The following is a 23,066-nucleotide window of genomic DNA, read 5'->3' on the forward strand; positions in this document are numbered from 1 at the left end:
ATGACTTTCAGATAATTGATATGTACTATCAATTATATATCATATATTTTGTTGCCTCTAGGGTAATTTTGATATTTCAGTATATTATTTATTTAATTAAGTTGTTTCATAAGATCATGTTATCTGTTTTCAGGACACTGTGCAGTCATTTTCAAAATTCAGTTGCAGGCAAATACCTTGATGTAAGGCTGACTGTGGTGCCTGCTGGTCATTGCATTCTCTGAATGAGACTACTTCTACTTTTCAGTTCAGTTCATTTCAGGTCAGTCGCTCAGTCATGTCCGACTCTTTGTGACCCCATGAATTGCAGCACCCTAGGCCTCCCTGTCTATCACCAACTCCCGGAGTTCACTCAGACTCATGTCCATCGAGTCAGCGATGCCATCCAGCCATCTCATCCTCTGTCATCCCCTTCTCCTCCTGCCCCCAATCCCTCCCAGCATCAGAGTTTTTCCAGTGAGTCAACTCTTCTCATGAGGCGGCCAAAGTACTGGAGTTTCAGCTTTAGCATCATTCCTTCCAAAGAAATCCCAGGGCTGATCTCCTTCAGAATGGACTGGTTGGATCTCCTTGCAGTCCAAGGGACTCTCAAGAGTCTTCTCAAACACCACGGTTCAAAAGCATCAATTCTTTGGCACTCAGCTTTCTTCATAGTCCAACTCTCGCATCCATATATGACCACAGGAAAAACAATAGCCTTGACTAGACGGACCTTAGTCAGCAAAGTAATGTCTCTGCTTTTCAATATGCTATCTAGGTTGGTCATAACTTGTCTTCCAAGGAGTAAGTCTTTTAATTTCTACTTTTAGTATTTATTTATTTGGCTATTTCTTTATTCGGCTGCTGGGTCTTAGTTACGGCATGCAGTATCTTTAGTCACGGCATGCAAACTCTTGGTTGCAGCATGTTGGATCTAGTTCCCTGACCAGGTATTGAACCTGGGCTCCCTGCATTGGGAGCATGGAGGCTTAGCCCCTGGAGCACCAGGGAAGTCTCTGTCTCTTATTATTGATATCTCACAGAGGTACTGGTGACAGAAGGATTTAGGAGAGCAGCATCTATGTAAAAGTATGCAGTTAATGCAACTGTAGATGTGACTTTATAGAATTTTGGAAATTGAGGTTCCAGAAAACACATGCACACACACACCAGAGCCTCTTTTCTGAATTTCCAACAGCTCGACATGTGCCCACCTTAAGGCTCCTTTGGCCTGCTTTATGGCCAGCAATTTTCCTTCTATTCCAGTCAGAAGCAATCCTATAACAACTTGTAAAGACCAAACCCTGAAAACCTCCCATAAGATAATCCAGGACTGGATATGGTCTGCCATGAGGGAACATGTTATTTCACCTTTCTAGGTATTATTTTGATTGCATTCTAAATAAATGTGAGGGAGATTTTAATTAAGAAAAAAAGGCATAGCATGTGCTTTTAGGACCACATTGTCAAACGCTGCTCTAAAATATAATCAGACACAGTTGCAAATAATGTTCCCCCTTTACGTGGTATATGCTACTCTCAATGACTTTTAGAATCAATAGCTAGGTAATTAATGACTTAATAAAACTGCAATGAGGAAGGGCAGCATTGTTGTCATTATGTCACTTGACCAGACCGTGCTTCAGTACTCACTAAGTGCAGACTCAAGCAGGCAGTAAGATAATTTACATGGCCCAATATTTACATACATATATGACTTCAAGTTTCAGAGAAAAATATATTTCTCTGTATTCATTGCCATCCTTACTGTATAACAACCCAGAGGAGACTCACCTGGATGTCTAACATCCCCTGACCACACCATTGCTGCTGCCAGCTGGAGCTACTTCCTAGAAGATCCAGACTTCCATATTTCTCATCTGCTGCCATACTTTAGTCTCCAGCACCATCCAGTCTCAGACAACTCTCAAGGGCCTTTCTTACATTTCTAGTGGGACCATACCTCATGCATACTTGTATCTTTTTTGGTGACAGAGAGATTTCTTGAACTCAAGAGGAAGAAGAATGCATAAGAAAACAACCTGGTGTTGGCCCTTCTAGAAGCAGAGCTTGAGGGGGTACTGCCTAATACATTCTTGCTTGCTTCAGAAGAAGCTGTTAAAGAATTCCCAAAAGATGATGATGGAATGACTGGGAAACATGAATAGAGAAATAGTCAAAAGAATCTTAGGTGGTAATAAGACAGCCATAGTACCCAGAATAAGGGTGGAGATACTCTGTGATACTCTCTACCCAAGTTAGAAAATTGCATGATTTTCCAGAAGTACCTCTTTTGGAGGGAGTATAGACAAAGTGAAATGTTCAGAAGGGAGTGAAAGGACCATAAGAAAGTTCTTAATTGATCATCTAAAGGAAAGAAAATGAGATGTTAAAGATGGAGAAGGGCAGATAGAGATAATGGAGCAGGAGGATTCCAATCATTTCCAAATATTTAAAGGAATACCATGTCACAGAGGGATAATCTTGTTCTGGGTGGACTGAAGAAAGACTAGTGGGTAGTCAGAAAGAATTCTAATAGTGGGAGCAGGCCAAAAGATGGGAGGGTGTGACTTAGGAGGCTGTGAGAATTTCAAGTCCCTGAAATATACATCAGAGTTGAGCCTTTGAAAAGGATGCTCTCCTACAATAATTCCAGAACAGTGTTTTGTAGAACATTGGGAATGGTAGATGTCTCTTGATGGTTTCTGGGAAGAAACAAAAAAGGTGTGTTTGTGTGTGCATGCCTATGTGTTAATAGTTTTGAGACTATTCTTGGGTCAAATAGGTTTGGAAAATGCCAGTTTGATAATAGAGAAATACATTCTTATTTCAATAACATCTCCATGTCCTTAGCATGGTAATATGCTTAATATGCTACTATGTCTATGGTGAACATCAAAGAGGCTTTAATATTACCTAAATTTATGCTACCCAAAGAGTATTTTTTGTCTTAAGAATGTCTTTCATTTAGCTTATGAAGTATTGTACCATGGAACTCTGTTTGGGTAACATATTTTTAGAGAATGTGGTCACTGATTATGAACATCTTAAGGATATTTTCAAACTTGATATCCTCTGGTGCTTTTCTAAATGTGGCAGAGAGGAAATATACAAGGAAAAGGGCAGTACATTAACAAATAAGATACATATATGGCACCAATATGGTTTGGCAATATTCATTGTATGTTATTAAGTTCCTAGGAATTTTCCATGTTGTGAAAGAATACTAAAGCAGAGTATTTTTAAAGTGTCAGGTAACACAAGTTCCCAAAAGCATAACCAATAGATAACACAATGGAAAACACTCTTCTCAGACTAATTGACTCAAAATTTTGCACTCTTTTGGTACTATTAAAAGACTCTGACTTTGTAAGACCGCTGTCAGGAGGAAATTATAGAATTAACAGCATAATGAATCTTATTCTCTTGCAGAACAAATGACATATTCCTCTACCCTTTGCACCTGCAGTTGTCACTGATTTAAAGGGAAAGGCCAAAGAAATCACCCCCTCATAATTATGCATGATTACATGGGTCCATAGGCACACTGACACATTAGCACCTGTGATATTATGATCAAATTAAATTCTGTTTGTGTTCATTCTGCCTGTTAGCATTTTCTCTAAGAAATGAAAAATCTCTGAATTTGACTTTTAAAAAAATTGCACATCTGATTTGGATGCTACATTCATCTTTGAAAGAACATGTCAGGGACATGGAGATGCATGAAGTACAATACACAAAAGGTTGCAATAATGTAATAAATACCACCTTGCCCCCCACCCCAGCTTCTGCTGGGCAATTTGGACTTGAAAAAGTCTCCCATTAGACTGACCATAACAACTGTTTTCTTTAGCAGCAAGTTTAGATCTTCTGAGCTTTTGATACATTATTCTTAGCATAATGGTATCCAGAGGGAAATCCTAACAGGTGACTGATGTAAGACTATGTGGTCACTATTTATAAGTAGTCTAGACTTGGTGGCCTTTCTGCTGTGCCAGAGGATGTAAAGGTTCCGCATGACTCTGCACAGTACATGGCCCTAAGCATAAAGGAAGCTTTCCTGAGATGATCCTCTCCCACACTGCTTCCAAAGGATTCCCCTCAAACCAGCCTAAGACCTACCCTGTTTGATTGAGAGAAGTGGAAATGCAATTTTAGTTTCTCTCTCTCCTTAAGGTTACCAAAGTCTACCCCTGATTCTTATTTGGGTGAAAGTCTACTGATTGCAGAATTTCTTGCCACCTAAATAGTAGGCTTAGAGATTACATTTCCCAAGAAATAGACCCTAATTCTCTGAGATTTATGTGCGCTTTTATTCTGGCATTCCCTTGGAATCCATGCCTATGGGCAAGTGAAGGGAAGAGGATTGAGTAGATGGAGAGCTGGGCTTTGATACCATCACCACAAGGTCTTAGCAAAGCCTACAGGAACCTCTGGAGCTGGGAAGAACCTTCTGAGTTGTCCTACCTTAAGGCAAGTGCTTATATTGCACGCTTCCCAAAGTTGTTAGATGCTGGTTGTCCCCAGAGAGGGTGTACGACCTTGACTGGTCGTACCAGTCATAGTCAAGGCCACACTGGTATGATTAGCTCTTTAGCAGCGGGCAATTCTCAGGCAGAAACTCAGCTGAGAGCTGATAGTAAACAACATTCCTAGCGCTTGTTGAGATGAGTACTCTCAGTCTGAAAAGGAGTATCTGGGCAACTCTTCTCAACAGGCAGTATACATCTATGCACGGAGTAAATTTTCCAGTCATTTGCCTTCAACAATCTAAAAGTAGGAAAAATGAAGTTTGCTAACTTTTATTTACAGTCTACAGTGTACTAGTTACTTCAAGCATGAACACTAAGAATAGAGTAACAACCATCATTTATTGAGTTCTTATATCTCGTATTATATTAAATGTTTTTTTTAATGTTGTTCTATTTAACCTCCACATTAATTTATGCTTCTTGGAGAAGGAAATGGCAACCCACTCCAGTATTCTTGCCTGGAAAATCCCATGGACAGAGGAGCCTGGCAGGCTACAAAGAAAATAGGGTCTCAAAGAGTCAGACACGACTAAGTGACTAACACTTTCACTTAATTTACTCTTTTTATTCTCTTTAACAGATGAGAAAGCTGAAGCTAGAAAAGTTTAAGTGACTTGACTAAAGTTACACAAACGGAAATGAGAGTGTCAGGATATGAACTCAGTCTTCTTCAAAGTCCTCTCTCTTAACCTCTATTTTCTACCACTTGTCCATCTTGTGTCGCTTTCTTTTATTCTTGTGAAAATCCTAGGATTTACATACCATTTCTATCCCCATTTGCAGAGAAGAAATTGAGGATCAGGAGATTACACAGCCTTTCTCAAGGTCACATATTATTTGTAACTTAAACAAGGTTCTGTCTAATTCTAAAGCTCTTGTTCTTTCTACTGCCACTGTATTGATTATAGGCAGTTCATCAAAACTTGAGGAGAGGGAAATGGCAACTCACTCCAGTACTCTTGCGTGGAGAGTCCCATGGACCGAGGAGCCTGGTAGGCTACAGTCCATGAGGTCGCTAAGAGTCAGCACGACTGAGTGACTTCACTTTCACTTTTCATTTTCAAGCATTGGAGAAGGAAATGGTAACCCACTCCAGTATTCTTGCTTGGAGAGTCCCAGGGAAGGAGGAGCCTGGTGGCCTGCTGTCTATGGGGGTCTCACAGAGTTGGACAGAACTGAAGCGACTTAGCAGCAGCAGCAGCATCAAAACTTGATAAATACTCACTTAACTCAATTATGAATCCTTAAAGAGTAGTCTTTACTTAGCCTTATGAATTTATAAGATTCCATAGAATATTTCCATTTGGAATTGTAAAGTGTGCTAAGAAACAGGCCAGCAGCCAGTTTGTGAGGCTGAAAGAGCCTACATTGACATTATTGTCCAATGTTTTCAAGCAAGTCTATTCAGAGCAATTAAGCAATTTCTATTCATACCAATTCAGGTATTTCCAGAATTAGTCCCATAATTAAGGCAGGGACTATGTTGGATTCATCCCTGTACCCACCTCAGCAAATGCCACATGCTTGGTACCCAGTAAAATTTATTAAAACTGAGAGGGAATATATGAACATAATGAGGACCGATAGTTTTCAGGATTTCATCATCAATAGTCTCTACAGATGGATAGATAAAGAAGATGTGGTGTGTATTCAACGGAATATGTCATTGCTGTTGTCCACTCCGTAAATCTTGTCCGACTGTGATCCCATCGACTGCAGCAAGCCAGGCTTCCTTGTCCTTCACTATCTCCCAGAGTTTGCTAAAACTCAAGTCCATTGAGTCAGTGATGGCATCCAACCATCTCATCCTCTGTCACCCCCTTCTCCTTCTGCCCTCAGTCTTTCACAGCATCAGGGTCTCTTCTAGTGAGGCAGCATTTTCTTTCAGGTGGCCAAAGTATTTGATATTCAGCTTCTGCATTGGTCCTTCCAGTGAATATTCAGGACTGAATTTCCTTTAGAATTGACTAGTTTGATCTCCATGCAGTCCAAGGAACTCTCAAGAGTCTTTTTTAGCACCACAGTTCAAAAGCATCAATTCTTTGGCACTCAGTCTTCTTTATGTCCAGTTCTCATGTCCACACATGACTACTGGAAAAACCATATCTTTGATGAGACAGACCTTTGTTGGCAAAGCGATGTCTCTGTTTTTCAATATACTGTCTAAGTTGGTCATAGCTTTCCTTCCAAGGAGCAAGCATCTTTTAATTTCATGGCTGCAGTGACCTTCTGCAGTGATTTTGGAGCCCCCAAAAAGAAAATCTTTCACTGCTTCCACTTTTCCCACTTCTATTTGCCATGAAGTGATGGGACTGGATGGCACGATCTTCCTTTGTAGAATGTTGAGTTTCAAGCCAGCTTTTTTACTCGCCTCTCTCACCCTCATCAAGAGGCTTCTTAGCCCCTCTTAAATTTCTGCCATTAGAGTCATATCATCTGCAAATCTGAGGTTGCTGATATTTCTCCTGGAAATCTTGATTCCAGCTTGTGAGTCATCCAGCCCAGCATTTTGCATGATATACTCTGCATAGAAGTTACAAAAGCAGGGTCGTAATATTCAGCCTTGATATACTCCTTCCCCAATTTTGAGCAAGTTCATTGTTCCACATCCAGTTCTAACTATTGCTTCTTGACTTTCACACAGATTTCTCAGAAGGCAAGTAAGGGGGTCTGGTATTCCCATGTCTTGAAAAATTTTCCACAGTTGTGATTCACACAGTCAAAGGCTTTAGCATCGTCAATAAAGCAGAAGTAGATGTTTATCTCAAATAATACTGCTTTTTCTATGATCCAATGAATGTTGGCAATTTGATCTCTGGTTCCTCTGCCTTTTCTAAATCCAGCTTGAACATCTGGAAGATCTCAGTTCATGTACTGCTGAAGCCTAACTTGAAGGATTTTGAGAACTACTTTGCTAGCATGTGAAGTGAGTGCAATTGTATAATAGTTTGAACATTCTTTGGCTTTGCCCTTCTTTGAGGTTGGAATGAAAACTGACGTTTTCCAGTTCTGTGGTCACTGCTGAATTTTCCAAATGTGCGGGCATATTGAGTGCAGCACTTTCACAGCATCATCTTTTAGGATTTGAAATAGCTCAACTGGAATTCCATCACCTCCACTAGCTTGGTTCATAGTAATGCTGCCTAAGGTCCGCTTGACTTCAGACTCCGGGATGTTTGGATCTAAGTGAATGACCACATCATCATGGTTATCCAGGTTATTAAGGCCCTTTTTTATATAATTCTTCTGTGTATTCTTGCCACCTCTTGTTAATCTCTTCTGCTTCTGTTAGGTCCTTTCCATTTCTGTCCTTTTTGATGAAACTAAATACTACTCAGTCATGAAAAAGAATGAAATTTTTGCCATTTGCAACAACTTGGATGGACTTGAAGAGTATTGTGCTAAGTGAGGTAAATAAAACAAAGAAAGGCAAATACTGTATGATTTCATTCGTGTATAAAATCTGAAAAACACAACAAGTTACTGGATGTAATAAAAAAGAAGCAGACTCACAGATATAGAGAACAAACTAGTGGCTACCAGCGGGGAGAAGGAAGGGGAGAGGAGCAATATAGAGGTAGGAAAGGAAGAAGTACAAACTACTATGTATAATATAAGCTACAAGGATATATTGTACAACACAGGAAATGTAGCCACTGTTGAATAATAACTATAAATGGATGTTGGGCTTCCCTGGTGGCTCAGTTGATAAATAATCCACCTGCAATGCAGGATATATGTGTTTGACTCCTGGATTGGGAAGGTTCCCTGGAGAAGGAAATGGAAACTGAATCCAGTATTCTTGCCTGGGAAATCATGTGGGCAGAGAAGCCTGGAGGGCTATAGTCCAGGGGGTGGCAAGAGTTGGAAATGACTTAGTGACTAAACCACCACCATAAATGGAGTATAACCTTTAGAAACTGTGAATCACTATATTGTACACCTGTAACTTATATAATATTATACAGCAGCTACACTTCAATTTTAGAAAGTAGTCTTGTATACCATTTCCCCTCACAGAGACCATCTTCTCTTAATAAATGTACATTTTATAACTAATAACATGTCTCCATTGTTAAAATTAAAAGCATACAGAATTCCACTAGAACTTCCAATAAACCACAAATAGTCAATAGTAAATCTGAATTGATAAAAATGATTCTGCCAAAAGTAAAGGGCAACATTTCAGTGAATGTGTGTGACCACAGTTCATGGGTGACCAATTTCTTTCGTGGCTTTTGGCATTACTATCTCTGCTATCCTGAGATCCTGGAATCCCAAGACGGGATAGTCCTTGATGTATTTGTTCCAGGCAAAATCAGAAATGGTAAAACTTCCTTTCTGCACCAATTCAGCTGCAGCTTTTTCTTTGCAAATGGAAATCTTTCCAAAGGGGAGAAAGGACAGGCGGGTGCCAATAAATAGAAACTGTAAACTTTAAATAAAGTAAATCTTTTCTGAGCTTTGAGTCCCTGAATTCCCCAAGCATTGGCGCTGAGTGAGGGGCTTATGTGGTTCCCAGGAAAAGTCTGTGATGTAAGAACACTTGATCCCACACACAAGTCTTCATTATATGAGATACTACCCTTGAAAGAAAACCCACTGTCTGCCTCCTGGCAATCTAAATCTTGTCAATACACTGAAGGAACTCTTTGTTTAGAGTGTACAAAGCTTTCTTTCTTCCTTCTCTCCTTTAGAAAATCAGCAGACAGAATATTCCCCCGGCAGCTGGGGCTCCATCAAGGGCTGACCATGCTCACATTCATTTTTCTGGTTTATGACTCCTTCTGAAACAGGGACTGGAGTGAACGATGCGCCTGAGGACACAGCACACTTTAGGAACTCTAAACGCCCATCTTCTTGCAGTTTATATGATCTTATTTTAATTGAAAATGGCTTTTTAACGGTTTTCTTCCTTGCCATAATAAAAAAGGGCTCCAGTTGCCATCATCAAAGGAAACGGATGGCATCTTTTGCTTTGATTTAACTGCATTACTTTTTGTTAAACAAACACAAAATCAAATTAAAGTAACAAGCTTCCAGGCAAGGGAGGGAGGGGAGATGGTTCCCCTGTCTTCTTGAGGACTTGGAATCTGTCCCTTTGAAAACTGGAAGCAGCTTGGATGGTTAGGGTGAAAGCGAGGGTCACTCAGTCCTCCAATATTCCTGGTGTGATAGCAACTCATGTGTCCTTCACGCAGGTTACCGTCTCTGAGACACACCTGTCTGTCTCAGTTCAGTTCAGTCGCTCAGTTGCGTCTGACTCTTTGTGACCCCATGGACTGTAGCCTACCAGACTCCTCTGTCCATAACATTTTCTAGGCAAGAGTGCTGGAATGGGTTGCCATTTCCTTTTCCAGGGGATCTTCCCAACCCAGGGAATCTGCATAGAAGTAATAAATAGGGTGACAATATTCAGCCTGGACATACTCCTTTTCCTATTTGGAACCAGTCTGTTGTTCCACGTTCAGTTCTAACTGTTGCTTCTTAACCTGCATACAGATTTCTCAGGAGCGAGGTAAGGTGATCTGGTATTCCCAATTCTTCAAGAATTTTCCAGTTTGTTGTGATCCACACAGTCAAAGGCTTTGGCATATCAATAATGCAGAAGTAGATGTTTTTCTGGAACTCTTTTGCTTTTTCAATGATCCAATAGATATTGGCAGTTTGACCTCTGCCTTTTCTAAACCCAGCCTGAACAACTGGAAGTTTTCAGTTCATATACTGTTGAAGCCTCACTTGGAGAATTGTGAGCATTACTTTGCTAGCGAATGAGATGAGTGCAATTGTGCAGTAGTTCGAACATTCTTTGGTGTTGCCTTTCTTTGGGACTGGAATGAAAACTGACCTTTTGCAGTCCTGTGGCCACTGCTGAGTTTTCCAAATTTGCTGGCATATTGATTGCAGCACTTTCACAGCATCATCTTTTAGGATTTGAAATAGCTCAGCTGGAATTCTATCACTTCCACTAGCTTTGTTTGTAGTGATGCTTCCTAAGGCCTACTTCGCACTCCAGGGTTTCTGATTCTAGGTGAGTGATCACACCATCATGGTTATCTGGGTCATTAAAATCTTTTCTGTATAGTTTTTTGGTTTATTCTTGCCATCTCTTCGTATTATCTTCTGCTTCTGTTAGGTTCGTACCGGTTCTGTCCTTTACTGTTCCCATCTTTGCATGAAATGTCTACCTGAGGTTGTTTTGAAGCCCTTTCTGGGATTTAAACTTACAGATGCAAAGGCCTTGCCTTTTATCGCTGTATGATTCAGTGCATGAAATGCCAACCTTTTGGGGAAAGAGTTTATTTTTGTTTCATCTTTCTCTTTACATTTTCAAGTGAAATTTCTAAGCTTTTAGAAATGGCCAGATTGACAAGAAATCACATTTTAAAATATGTCCAACTTGATTTTAATTAGTTGGTCCTGGGTAACTCAGTTGCCCAGGGGAAGAAAGATCTGTTATCATTATTCTAAACTTTGCAGATCAGGGAGGCCTCCATTTCTCAGCAGAGGCTGGGTTTGGGGAAGGCAGTAACAAGGCTCTGACATTTTCATTGTAATCTTTATTTCCAAGAGCATCAGAGAGTTCTGTAAAAATGGTGTGTGGGGGTGTGTGGGTGTGTGTGTGTGTGTGTGTGTGTGTATTAGTCACTCAGTTGTGTCTGACTCTTTTCAACCCCATGGCCGGTAGCCATCCAAACTCTGTCCATGAAATTATCCAGGCAAGAAACTGGAATGGGTTGCCATTTCCTTTACTTTCTGTAAAGATTAATAATTTAATTCAGAGATTCTATTCATTTCAACAGAAGAAACATTTCATCGAAACTTAAATATATTCTAATAAAATTCACTGAAAGATGCATGTGTTTTATTATCCATAATTGTTCGTTCATAACCACAAAATACAGAAGTATAGAGAATTTAGAAGAGTAGTATATATAAAATGCATTTGTTGTAAAAGTACTATGTATACACATACATACACACACACGCACACACACACACTTGAATATGAATTTGACATGGATTCCTAACACATTTAAATCTAATTAAATGATAAGAAATTAAAACAAATAATTTAATAATAAATTGATAGTACATAAAGAAATCTGATTAAGTTTAATTCTAATAAACTTTATCCTTTGAAAGATATTTCTAAAAATAAAACCTATTTATTCAATATGTGTTTCTTGAGTACTTAGTCTATGTCAGGTGCTTTGCTAAGCACCTGGGCTACAACAGTAGGAAACCAGAGAATCTTTGTCCTCAAAGTCATTGCTGTCCAATCGGAGAGAGGTATTGATCAAACACATAAATATAATTGCAATTTTGTCTAGTGCTCTGAAGCAGTGACATTTAAACTATCTCCTGAAAGAGAAGTTAGTTAGTTGATCAAGTGAAGAGGCAGGAAAGATAAGGTATTCTTGGTGAAAAAAAAAAATAAAAAATGGCAAACTAACAACAATCAAACAGCATTTACAAAATTCCCTGGGGAAAATTAGTCTGGTCAAGATAAGCAGGACTGAGGATGTGTCTAGAATTCAGTGGGGGGAAGAGTGACAGAAATGAAACCACAGGAACAGCTGGCCATTGTTCAGAGCCAATAGAACAGTTAAGAATTTTTATCTTTGTGCTAAAAGCAGCGATTGAAGCACCCTAAATAGGAAGCTCACATGAATTAATAAGTCAAGGTCAACACATCGAGGGTTACTGAACTTAGCACCTCCAATTTCTTTATTTTTTCCTTTAAGTCTTTTCAAAATCAGTTCTCAAAGCCAGCACATCAGAAGACCTCTGGCTCCCACATTGCCCCCTTCCTGTTGCTTCCTTGGAGGAAGGTTTTCTGATTCCTATAGACTTGCCTATTTCTAAGGAGCCTGCAATCTGTTTGAAGATGCTTTTCCTCAGGAGAGCTCCATATTCCGGAGAAGAGCTGTGAGGCTTCCTGTACCAAATTTTGGTTCTGGATCTGTTCTTTTGCTAACCTAAATTAGAATCTATGATGGGGAAAGTGTACTTTGTTTTTTTCCAATAATTGTGTGCCCCAAAAAAAGCACTTCCAAGGATACTTCCCTCAAGTCTCATCACCAGTCTTGCCCTTTTACACCAGGCCATCTCCCCCACCTGCTTTCTGTCATTATTAGAAAATAGTGAATGTTGGGGGGGAAAAATCCCCATAGGCTCATTTTTATATTCCCTTGCACTGTGGCTGAATGCTGCTCTCAGAATTCCCTGCTGACTTCCTTCTTCGAGACTCTGGAGCAGAGCATTGCCTTGGTTGTAATTCAGTGAATATTCAATACATTGCCACTTATAGAGAGCTAGGCATTCATCTAAGCACTTTATATGCACTAACTACTTCAATCCTCATTAATATGCCCATTTGATAGATGGTAAAACTGAGGCTTAGACTGTTAATCAACTTGCTCATTATTAATGCTGATGGTGAGACTTGAGCAGAAACAGTCTGGCTCTATGTTTAACACTAGGACTATGATTTTATTTATATTTTCATTTATCTTAAAGTGATGTGATCCTCCTGGTAGTCAGTGAGGTCTTGTGAATAAACAGTGTAAATCCACAGTATAAATCCAGAATCTATGAAAATGGGAGACTGAGAAAAAGACATTTAAAAGACAGCACTGCAATATCTGCATAGTCACATTTTTCTATGTGACTATAGGAAACCAAAAGAGACTATTCCATAAATAGATCCTGAAATATTAACATACAGATTCAAAAAGAATTTAGTCATTTCTTCAGGCTGCATAATTTCACTAAGAAATATTTCCATTCATAATATTAGTGAATGCTATTCAAATTTCTGCTAGCAACTTTTTGGTTATAATGGTGGAACTAATGTGAATAAATGAATGAATGAGTGAATGAGGGCTTTTTAAAATCTCATAGCAATCTGAGAACTTCCTAAGGAAAATTCCTGAGGTCTTGAATACTAGTTTCAGTGTCATTAGGCAGTAGACTTACTATGGAATTAATATTAAATTCTTCTTTGCATGAGAAAATCAAAGAACTCTTCTTTGGACGAAATCAAGAACAAACCTGAGAGCATGTAAGGGGAAGCTCTGACGCCACAGGTCAAAGGAGGCCCCAAACAATCTGACCCAAATACCTTCTTGTTCCTCCCCTTCTCCAGTCACCCCCTCTAGTGTTCCCATACCATGGCACCTACTGTCTCGTCACCTCATCCTTCTTAATCATGCCATCTCTTTCATACCCATATATTAAAAAAAAAAAAAACACTTATTGAGGTCTGATAGACAGATAAACTTGGTATGCATATTTAATGTATATAACTCGATGAGTTTGAAGATAAGTATGTATACCCATGAAACCATCACCATTAAGCCCATAAACATACCCATCCCCTCTCAAAATTTCCTCCTGCACCCTTTATTATTTTTATTATTTTTTATGTATACGTGTGGTAAGAGTACTTAACATAGAATCTTAGGATTTTAGGATACAGTATTGTTTTGTTAGAAGGGCATTATGCTAAGTGAAATAAGCCAGACATAGAAAGATAAATACTGTATAATCTCATTTCTATGTAGAATCAAAAAATAGTTTCATAGAAGCAGAGAATAGAATGGTGTTTACCATGAGCTGCAGAGGTGGAGAAATGAAGACGTAATGATTAAAATGTACAAAGTTTGAGTTACACAACTAAGTTCTGATGATCTACTTCAGTCCATGTTCGACTGGATGTGCTGTTCCTTTTTCTTGAAATACTTGGTTTCTTTATCTAAAGAGTCTTGACCAAGCTCAACATGTCACCTATTTTGTGATGCATTCCTTAAATTCCTCCAAGTGAAATAAATTATTTTACCTACATGCTTCCATAGGCTCCTATGCCCATGTCTGTTGTGCCATGTTGTATTATCCTGATTGGTTCACATCCACTTTGCTTGTTGGACTTTGAGACAGCTGGGACCAGGATTTCTAGTTCAATATCTGAGTTCAATAAATGTGCTGTTTTCCTTTTGGGTTCCAGGGATTGTGGTAGGTACAGAGGATCTATTGATGACTACGATATGATTTTTGTTTTTTTGAAAAGGGTGCAAGCACTGACAGAAATAGGCATGGAAGTGGAAAATCTGAACGCCATGTGCAATGTGTAGTTACAGACTGTACTTGAGGAATATAAAGCTTCAAGAAGAGAGCTCTTCACCCAGATTTGAACTGAAAGGATGGAAATACTGCCTCAGCCAAGTCTTGAAGGGCAAGTGGAAGTTAGACCAGGAAGGGTACTGAAGAAGGAATGGTATTTCATACAGATAGAAGTCTTGAAAAAAAACTGAGGCATGAAACCACAGGATGTGTTTGGGAGAACACACAAGAATTTCAGTATTACCAGAGAACAAATTAGCCCAGAGGCTGAAGAGAGGTGTGGGTGTGGTGAGTGTGTGAGGGAGGCTGCAGGGACTCACCCTGACTGATTCAAAACTGAGTGTATCTTCTAGATGAGAGGAGACTGCAGTTGTTCATGTAGAAGAATAATGCACTCAGTTCTGAGAAAGGTTATTGTGACTGTAGTGTAGCAAAGTCCCAGAAGAAGAGTGTGGGGGCAGGGCTACCGCAATGTTTTCTTAGAGAGAGGTGAGAAAGGTTCAAACCCCAAAATGCTCTAAGGAGCTATACCTAGAACACTGACTTCCCGCAGGTACAATATATCTTTGTTGAATGAATGAATGAAAGTGAGAGTGGCTCAGTCATGATCGATCCTTTGAGACCCCATGGACCATACAGTCCATGGACTTCTTCAGGCCAGAATACTGGAGTGGGTAGCCTTTCCTTCCTCCAGGGGATCTTGCCAACCCAGGGATCGAACCCAGGTCTCCCGCATTGTAGGCAGACTCTTTACCAGGTAAGCCACAAGGGAAGAACAAGAATACTGGAGTGGGTAGCCTATCCCTTCTCCAGTGGATCTTCCTGAACCAGGAATTGAACCTGGGTCTCCTGCATTACAGGCGGATTCTTTACCAAATGAACTATCAGGGAATTCCAAATAAATGAATGGGTGATTTTAAAACAGTAAAGTTTAACCAGTTTGCTTTTTCTCTAACTTTTTTAAATTTTATATTGGAGTATAGTTGATTAACAATGTTTTGTTAGTTTCAGGTATATAGCAGCAAACTGATTCAGTTATACATTTGTGTGCTAAGTCTCTTTAGTCGTGTCCTACTGTTTGCTACCCTATGGACTGTGGCCTGCTGGGCTCCTCTGTCCATGGGATTCTCCGGGCAAGAATACTGCAGTGGGCTGCCATGCCCTCCTCCAGGGGACCTTCCTGACCCCGGGGTCAAACCCCTGTCTTCTGTATATCTCCTGCATTAGCAGATGGGCTCTTAACCACTAGTGCCACCTGGGAAGCCCATGCATATACATGCATATATTCTTTTTCAAATTCTTTTCCCATTTAGATTATTAAGTATTGAGCCAAGTTCCCTGTACTATATAGCAGGTCTTTGTTAACCAATTTGTCTTATACAGTGAAAATTATTGCATTAAGACAATATTTTATTACCACCAGAGTAGGCTTTTCAATTTATTTATCTAATATAAGAATTGATTCTCATGAGGGCAAATAAAAAATGTGCTCTTTTTTTGTAAAAAGTACAGGAATAAAGAAACAATATATAAACATATTTAAAGTCTATCTGTGATATTAAAACTTTATTGAGAAAGAAAGTGAGGAAGGAAAATATTTTAAAAGGTTCTATGGTGGGAAAAGAATTTTAAAAGCTTAAGAAATGCCACTCTAAATAATTATTGTAACTTCAATAGCATTTATTTGTTTTAATCTAAAACACTGAGTCTTTTTGTTTAACATAATTCTACTTAAGTCCGTCTGAGTATTTGAGATTCAGTTTGGCATTATTGCTTATTTTGTTTTTGGTATCATATTGACTTGAGAAAAGTATATCTGAACAGAAAAAGAAAACTATTCCCATGACTCAGAGAAGTGGCATTTTAAGTGTAAAACTCATTTCACCTGAGGACTACAAGCTATTCCAAAATGATATTTCATCAATCCTCAAAGTAATCTATTTTATAGTGAAACAGAGAAGAGCACTCCTAACATCTCTCCATGGGGATAACAATTAGTTATTCTAAATTCAGGCCCAGGAATATCAATCTTAGCGCAGTAGCAGGCATCTGAGTTGCTGTTTTCATAATGGTCATGGTTCTCAGATGGGAATTTTGTTGCTCAAGAGCCTTCCCTAACCTAGTACCCTAGGGATCTGGCAAACCAGCTACTCGGTTAAAGCTAATACAGAATGGACACTGGCCTCAGTATCACTCTTCTACCCACCTCTCACCTCTCAGGGTGAGTGTATCTGCTAAGCAACCATCTTCCCAGGAAATGGACTGGTTTGATACTTTTCCCAAAGAGTGTCTGCTTTTTCTGAAATACCAAGGTGATACTGTGTTCACAACAGAGATATGCCATCTGCCCAAGCAAGCCCAGAAGAGAAAGTAATAGAATTCAAACCTGAGTGGCTGCACACACAGCCATAGCATCTGTCTCTCTGATGAACTTGAATACCCCTGTGTCTGTTCTCTAGGGACCCACAGTTTTTAATTCAAGATAGAATTCCCTTCAGAAACTGTTGCTCTGAAGACCAGATTCCTCCACCTGCCAGTCTATTTTCTGACAGCAATAGGTCCATGCTACCCTCTTTTAGCAGCACTCTTTGGGTTCTCCTCCATCTGTATCTAATAGACAAAGGGGAATGCTGGAAAACATGGATCAGAATTTTTAAGGTACTACCCGCGGGATTAATGTAGTCCAAGGCAGTTATTTCAGTTTGTCCTGGATGGGTCAAGTTTGGCTAGATGTGCTTTATGAGATCTGGATAAAGGTGCTGTATTACATTCTGTACTTCAGCCTCACAAACCAAAAGGAGCATGACTTTCTTTTCTTCTGATTTCATGATACTGTATGCTCCTGATTTTCATCCTGCTTCTATACCTAATTCTCCCTTTTTTAACTGAATCAACTTTTCTGCCCATGTAGCTGATATTCAGATTTTCTCTTCTCGTCCTTCTCTATACAATCTTCCCAGGTAATTTTATCCACTCTCATAGCTCTTTTATTTTTATGTGATGGTCCTTGACCAGCTCTATGTCCTGAATGTTAGACGTGTATTTAATCAATTGAATCTCAATTCATGTGTCCCAAAGTCACCTCAGAATTAACAGGTCTCGGACTGAACTTAGTACATCCACTGGGAAACCTTCAATCCTAGCCTTCCAAAATTAGTAGATGATGCTCACCTGCCAGAATACTGCTAGAAATCTAGGCATCATTCATGGCCTCTTTCTTTATCTCCATCATATCCAATCCCACACCAGTCAAATGTTGTCCTTTTATCTCACTGTGTGTGTGTGTGTGTGTGTGTGTGTGTGTGTGTGTGTGTTTGGTCACTTCAGTCATGTTCAACTCTTCGCAACCCCATGGACTATAGACCACCAGGCTCCTCTGTCCATGGGATGCTCCAGGCAAGAGTACTGGTGTGGGTTTCCATTTCCCCCTCCAGGGGATCTTCCTCACCCAGGGGGTCAAACCCTCAGCTCCTGTGTCTCCTGCATTGGCAGGTGAATTTTTTTTTTACCACTAGTGCCACCTTTTCTCCTTAGTTCCTTTCAAATATATTTATTGTGGCCACTGCAATGTAAGTTCCCATTATCTCTGGTCTAGATTCCTTCCACAGCTCTCTGGTTGTTAGCTCTGATCCTAGTCTTGCTTTCTTCCCTTCATTTGTTCACACTGAAGGCAAACGACACTCTCTGAATCACAAATCTAAGCATATTATTTCCCTGGTTAACAGCTTTAAGTCGATTTCCATTCTGAAAACCTTCTGTCTTCTGGTCCCTTCTGATTTCTCCAGAACTTTGAGGCTTTCTTAAATTTTATAGCTTCTTTGAGATTCTTAATTTCATCATGATCTCTCCACACACACCTCCGTATCTTTCCTTCTCTCTCCATCGAGGAATTTAACATTCACATGGGCTTCCTCATTCTTCCATTGTTATTGCACTGCTATCTCTAAGACCTCGGTTCATTTATGCCTTTCTCAACCTCCCTTCCTGCCTGCTTAAGTCATAGTGGTTTCTCTTCAATGTGCTATCGTAGGATATTGCATCCTTATTAATAGCTGGATGTGTCTGTCCAAATGCCCTACTCCTGAGCACACCATACCCCTGTTAATGAATGTAGAAATGCTATTTTCTCTGTCTGAAAACATACCACATCATCCTCCATCCCTCATTTCCACCCTCACCCAGCTAAGTCTTCCTAATCTCTCAACATTCAGGGAGTGCTCTTCTGAAAACTTTTCCCTGATTTTGCAAACGAGGCTAGGTGACTCTCTCCACTGTGCTCTCCAGGTGATGAATCATCTTTTGTAATTAAGTCAGATCACAGCACTGTGCTGCTCAAGATCTTCCAAAGACTCCCCATTTCACTCAAAGTAACACTCAGAACCCTTGTAATAGCGTACAGTGCCATACAGCATCTGCCCCCCTCTTTCCTTATTATTCCTCTAACTTCATCTTTTAATGGTCTCCTCTTTCTTTTACCAAGTTTACGCCTGCTACCCATTTAAGGCTATGGCAGCAGCTGAAATGCTTTCCCTGGCTATCTACGTGACTAACTCCCTTGTCTCCTTCAAACCCTTGCACAAATATCCCCTTGTCAATGCACCTGTGTAAGCACCCTATTTGAAGTTGCAATCTGCTCCACTCCTCTCTGTCTGCACCCTTCAAATCTTCCCTTTTTGCTGCATTTTAGTAGCGCTTCTTCCTTCCTATCAAATGATGTAATTAATTTATGATTATTATTCATGGTTTGTCTTTCCTTATTAGACTGTAAGCTCCTCATAGGTGGATATTTTTATCTGCTATGCTCACTCAAGTTTTTCAAGTGGCTTCAATGGTGTCTGGAATAGAAGAGGTGATCAGTAAAGAAGTTTAAAGGATGAGCCCTGATTGTACTATATTAAAATTGTCTTCCTTGTCCATCTGTCTACCACCAAACTATGCACTCTGTAAATGCAGGGAGTTTCACTAGTATGTCTATTTATAATATCTAGCACATTTCCTGAAAATAGTGGGTTTGTAATAAATGTTTGCTAAGTGCATGTACACATCCTTGACCTCACTAACCCATAGTTCTCCAGGGTTTGCAATCACACCATACCAAACTAGAAAATGACCGCAAGAATGTTGCTTTCTTAGTGGAGAAATTTCACTATAAATTCTCATGGCATCTGAGATCTCCAAAGATGGAGTCGAATACTGACTGATATAGTGACTACAGTCAGCCCTCCATATGCTTGGGTTCCATATCCACAAAAATCGATCCTGGGTTGGTTGAACTCATGAATGCAGACACCATGGATTAAAAGGACTGACTTTACAACTTCATTTTATGTAAGACACTTGAGCTTTCACAGACTTTGTTATCTATGGGAATTTCTAGAGCCAATTCCTCATGGATTCCAAAGTGTTAGTCTCTCAGTCTTGTCCAACTCTTTGTGATCCCATGGACTATAGCCCACCAGGCTCCTCTGTCCATGGAATTCTCCAGCAAGAATACTGGAGTGGGTAGCCATTTCCTCCTCCAGGGGATCTTCCCAACCCAAGGATTGAATCCACGTCTCCTGCATTGCAGGCAGACTCTTTACCATCTAAGCCACCCTCCAAGGATGACTGTATTTCTCCCGCAAGTCACTTAAGAGGGTAAGAATTTACCATCATCCATTTGGTTTTTTTTTCTCCATTATGTCTCTGTAATTGGGGCATTTATTTTAGTAAGTTAGAAAACTAGAGAAAGTCCTGGGGATTGCAAGCTTGAAAAATAATATCTTTCCTTCTGTAACATCTCTTTTTCCTTCCTTCCTCAGAGCTCTTCCTGCCATGATGCAGTGGGTCCGCACACAGAAGCCAGGAGAGAGTGGCATCAATATTGTCACTGCCGACTTTGTAGAACTTGGTGATTTCATCAGCACTGTCATAAAGCTCAACTATGTCTTTGATGAAGGGGAAGCCAACACTTGATGGCACTGTTTGGAGTATCAGTGAATAAGAAGGAGAAGATTCATTGTATTAGATGTATTATCTATAAACACTCTGATCTTCCTATTCCACTGAGTTTCTGAAGGGGTAAGGGCTGAAAGTGGGTGGGAAAGGGGGAAACCATTTCTTCAGTGATTATGATCATACTCTTCATTACTATAAATATTTCATTTCCCATTTGATAAGCAAAACCTACTTCTAGTGTTAGGGATTAAAAAAAGACTAGTAAATTTTGTTTTTCAGAATTAGTCTTTGTAACTTATGGGTGTTTACTTGATTGTGTTTCTGATTTCAACTTAGGGCTCCAACACTTTCCTCCAAATGAAACTTCCTGCTCCCTCTCTCGCTCGCTCTTTTTAATCTGATGCTGTATGGGACTTAAAAGTAATTGAATGCCCAGCATAATGTGTATTACATTGTTGTACTGAAATTTACTTGTTTTGTAGGATTTGGTATAATATTCTGTAGCCTGCAGTCTTGCTAACTTTTGGTCATAGATAATATGCATCAAATTGATTTCCCTGCATCAGTAATACTGGAGGCCATAATCAGTAAATTTTGTGTCATCTAAAAACAATAGTGTTTCACAGTATTTCTATTGAAGGCAGCTATAAATATAGAATAAAAAACTTTCGTGGAAGAACAATTAGTGCCAACTCCGTATTGAAAAATGGAGGTGGTGAGGAGATGGATATCACTTTAATTCTGAAATCTCCTAAATATTGTCTTGAAAATGCCCAGTAAATGAAAAATTATGTGTGTTAAAATCAGAAAACTCTGTGGGACCTAGAGATGATCATATTGAATAAAATAAGAAAGAGAAGGACAAATAGCATTTGATATCTCTTATATGTGGACTAAAAAAAAAAGATACAAATGAACTTAAACAGAAAAAGGCGCACAGACTTAGGGATTGAATTTATGGTTACAGGGGGAAGGGTGGGGCAGGAGAGATAGATTGGGAGTTTGGGATCAACATGTACACACCACTATATTAAAAATAAAATGACTTTCCATGAAAAAGTAAATAAAAGTAAAATTATAAAATAAAAAATTTAATTAAAACAATAGAATCAGAAAACTCTGAAAAGAACACTTAAACAAAAGTTCCTCTAACAATTAACTTGACTAAAAAAATTAAAATAAGAAAAGAAAGAAAGAAGTGAAAGGTTCTGCAAGCTTTCCTACCAAATTAAGATTTCCCAACATGTCATTCTACATCCCAAATTTTGAGGAACATATTCTGAGAAGCTTCAATTTGAGTTTTTTTAAATAAAGTTGAGGAAAAAGGAAGGGTCACAGAATGAATGAGAACAATGTCTTTGAAACTATGACTGTGACCTCTCCAGGATCCATCAAGCATCTTCAGGAGATTCTTAAGTCTATGTGATTTGAGCAGATTTTGAAAATCGCTTTGGGGTTCCATCCATCTCACCCCAGGGTTAATTTTGAGGCAGAGGCCAAAGTTTCACAGAAAGTTTCTGCCTTCTACCATGTAATAGTCCACGTGCATGAGGAAGGAAAATACAATACAACTCTAAGCATTGCTTCCCCCTTGGTGTCATTGCGATATTTGACAGCTCCAAATAACCTTAAAAGAGCACAATAACCCTTTCCTATATGCCTCACAGGACTATTTTGAGGCATTTATAAAAATCTATAAAATTTGCTGAAATTTGTACAATTCTGAATTATTTTATCTTCATGTTTAGAAATAATCACAGCTCAATAGTTTCCTGGGGGGAAACAACATAATCCATGTAAAGTGAGACCATAGAGAAATAAAAGTATGCTCTCAGTTTTTAATTAATTTAAACATACAACATGTGGTTTAATCTCTGAGTCTTAGGTAAGGGATTTGATTCCAAGTTTATGTACATTAAAATTATAAATAATTAAGAGTTTATTAGAAGACTATAAATATTCACTATCAGAAAATAGTATTTACTAACCACTGTGGGGAATGGAGAGAAATTGTTTAGACTGAAGAGAACATTTATGAAAAGTACACAGCTGTGTTTTGTTGACCAAGTAGCATGCGTATATATATGCAACAGATATAGTCTCCATTCCAGTTGTGTGTATTTATATCAGGAAACAAAATAAACCAATCTGTACCTACTCCTTGCAGGCGGACAGATACAAATACACACACACACAGTCAAGGATAGACACAGTGACAATTCTTCTTTTCAAGTGAAAACTTTGATGATATTAAATACTTAAGTTTTAAGACCAAAACCCTTAACAGTGTATGAAAAAGAGTTGATGAGAACTTTGAAAGTAGAGTAGCTGATTATATTCAAATATTTTTGTACAAATAGATAATATTATCTACAAATATAGTTTTCTTTCCACTTCCTTTCTCCTTGCAGTTTTATTGTCTTTCTATATCTTTCACCTGCTCTTTATGTGCAATGGAATATGATTCCTTTTATAAGGACGATAGCTTAT

General features: G+C 39.1%; 1 protein-coding gene across 1 annotated transcript in view; it reads left to right on the top strand.

Annotated features, from left to right (window-relative positions):
* Window positions 1-20,594, top strand: part of PLCXD3 (phosphatidylinositol specific phospholipase C X domain containing 3) — a 192,116-nt gene extending 171,522 nt beyond the window's left edge. Inside the window, exon 3 of the mRNA XM_052659315.1 lies at window positions 20,441-20,594. Coding sequence (XP_052515275.1) covers window positions 20,441-20,594 — 154 coding nt within the window. The remainder of the gene's footprint in view (window positions 1-20,440) is intronic.
* Window positions 20,595-23,066: the final 2,472 nt, after the last annotated feature.

This window comes from Budorcas taxicolor, chromosome 20 (assembly GCF_023091745.1).
Source record: "Budorcas taxicolor isolate Tak-1 chromosome 20, Takin1.1, whole genome shotgun sequence".
NCBI classification, from domain to species: Eukaryota; Metazoa; Chordata; class Mammalia; order Artiodactyla; family Bovidae; genus Budorcas; species Budorcas taxicolor.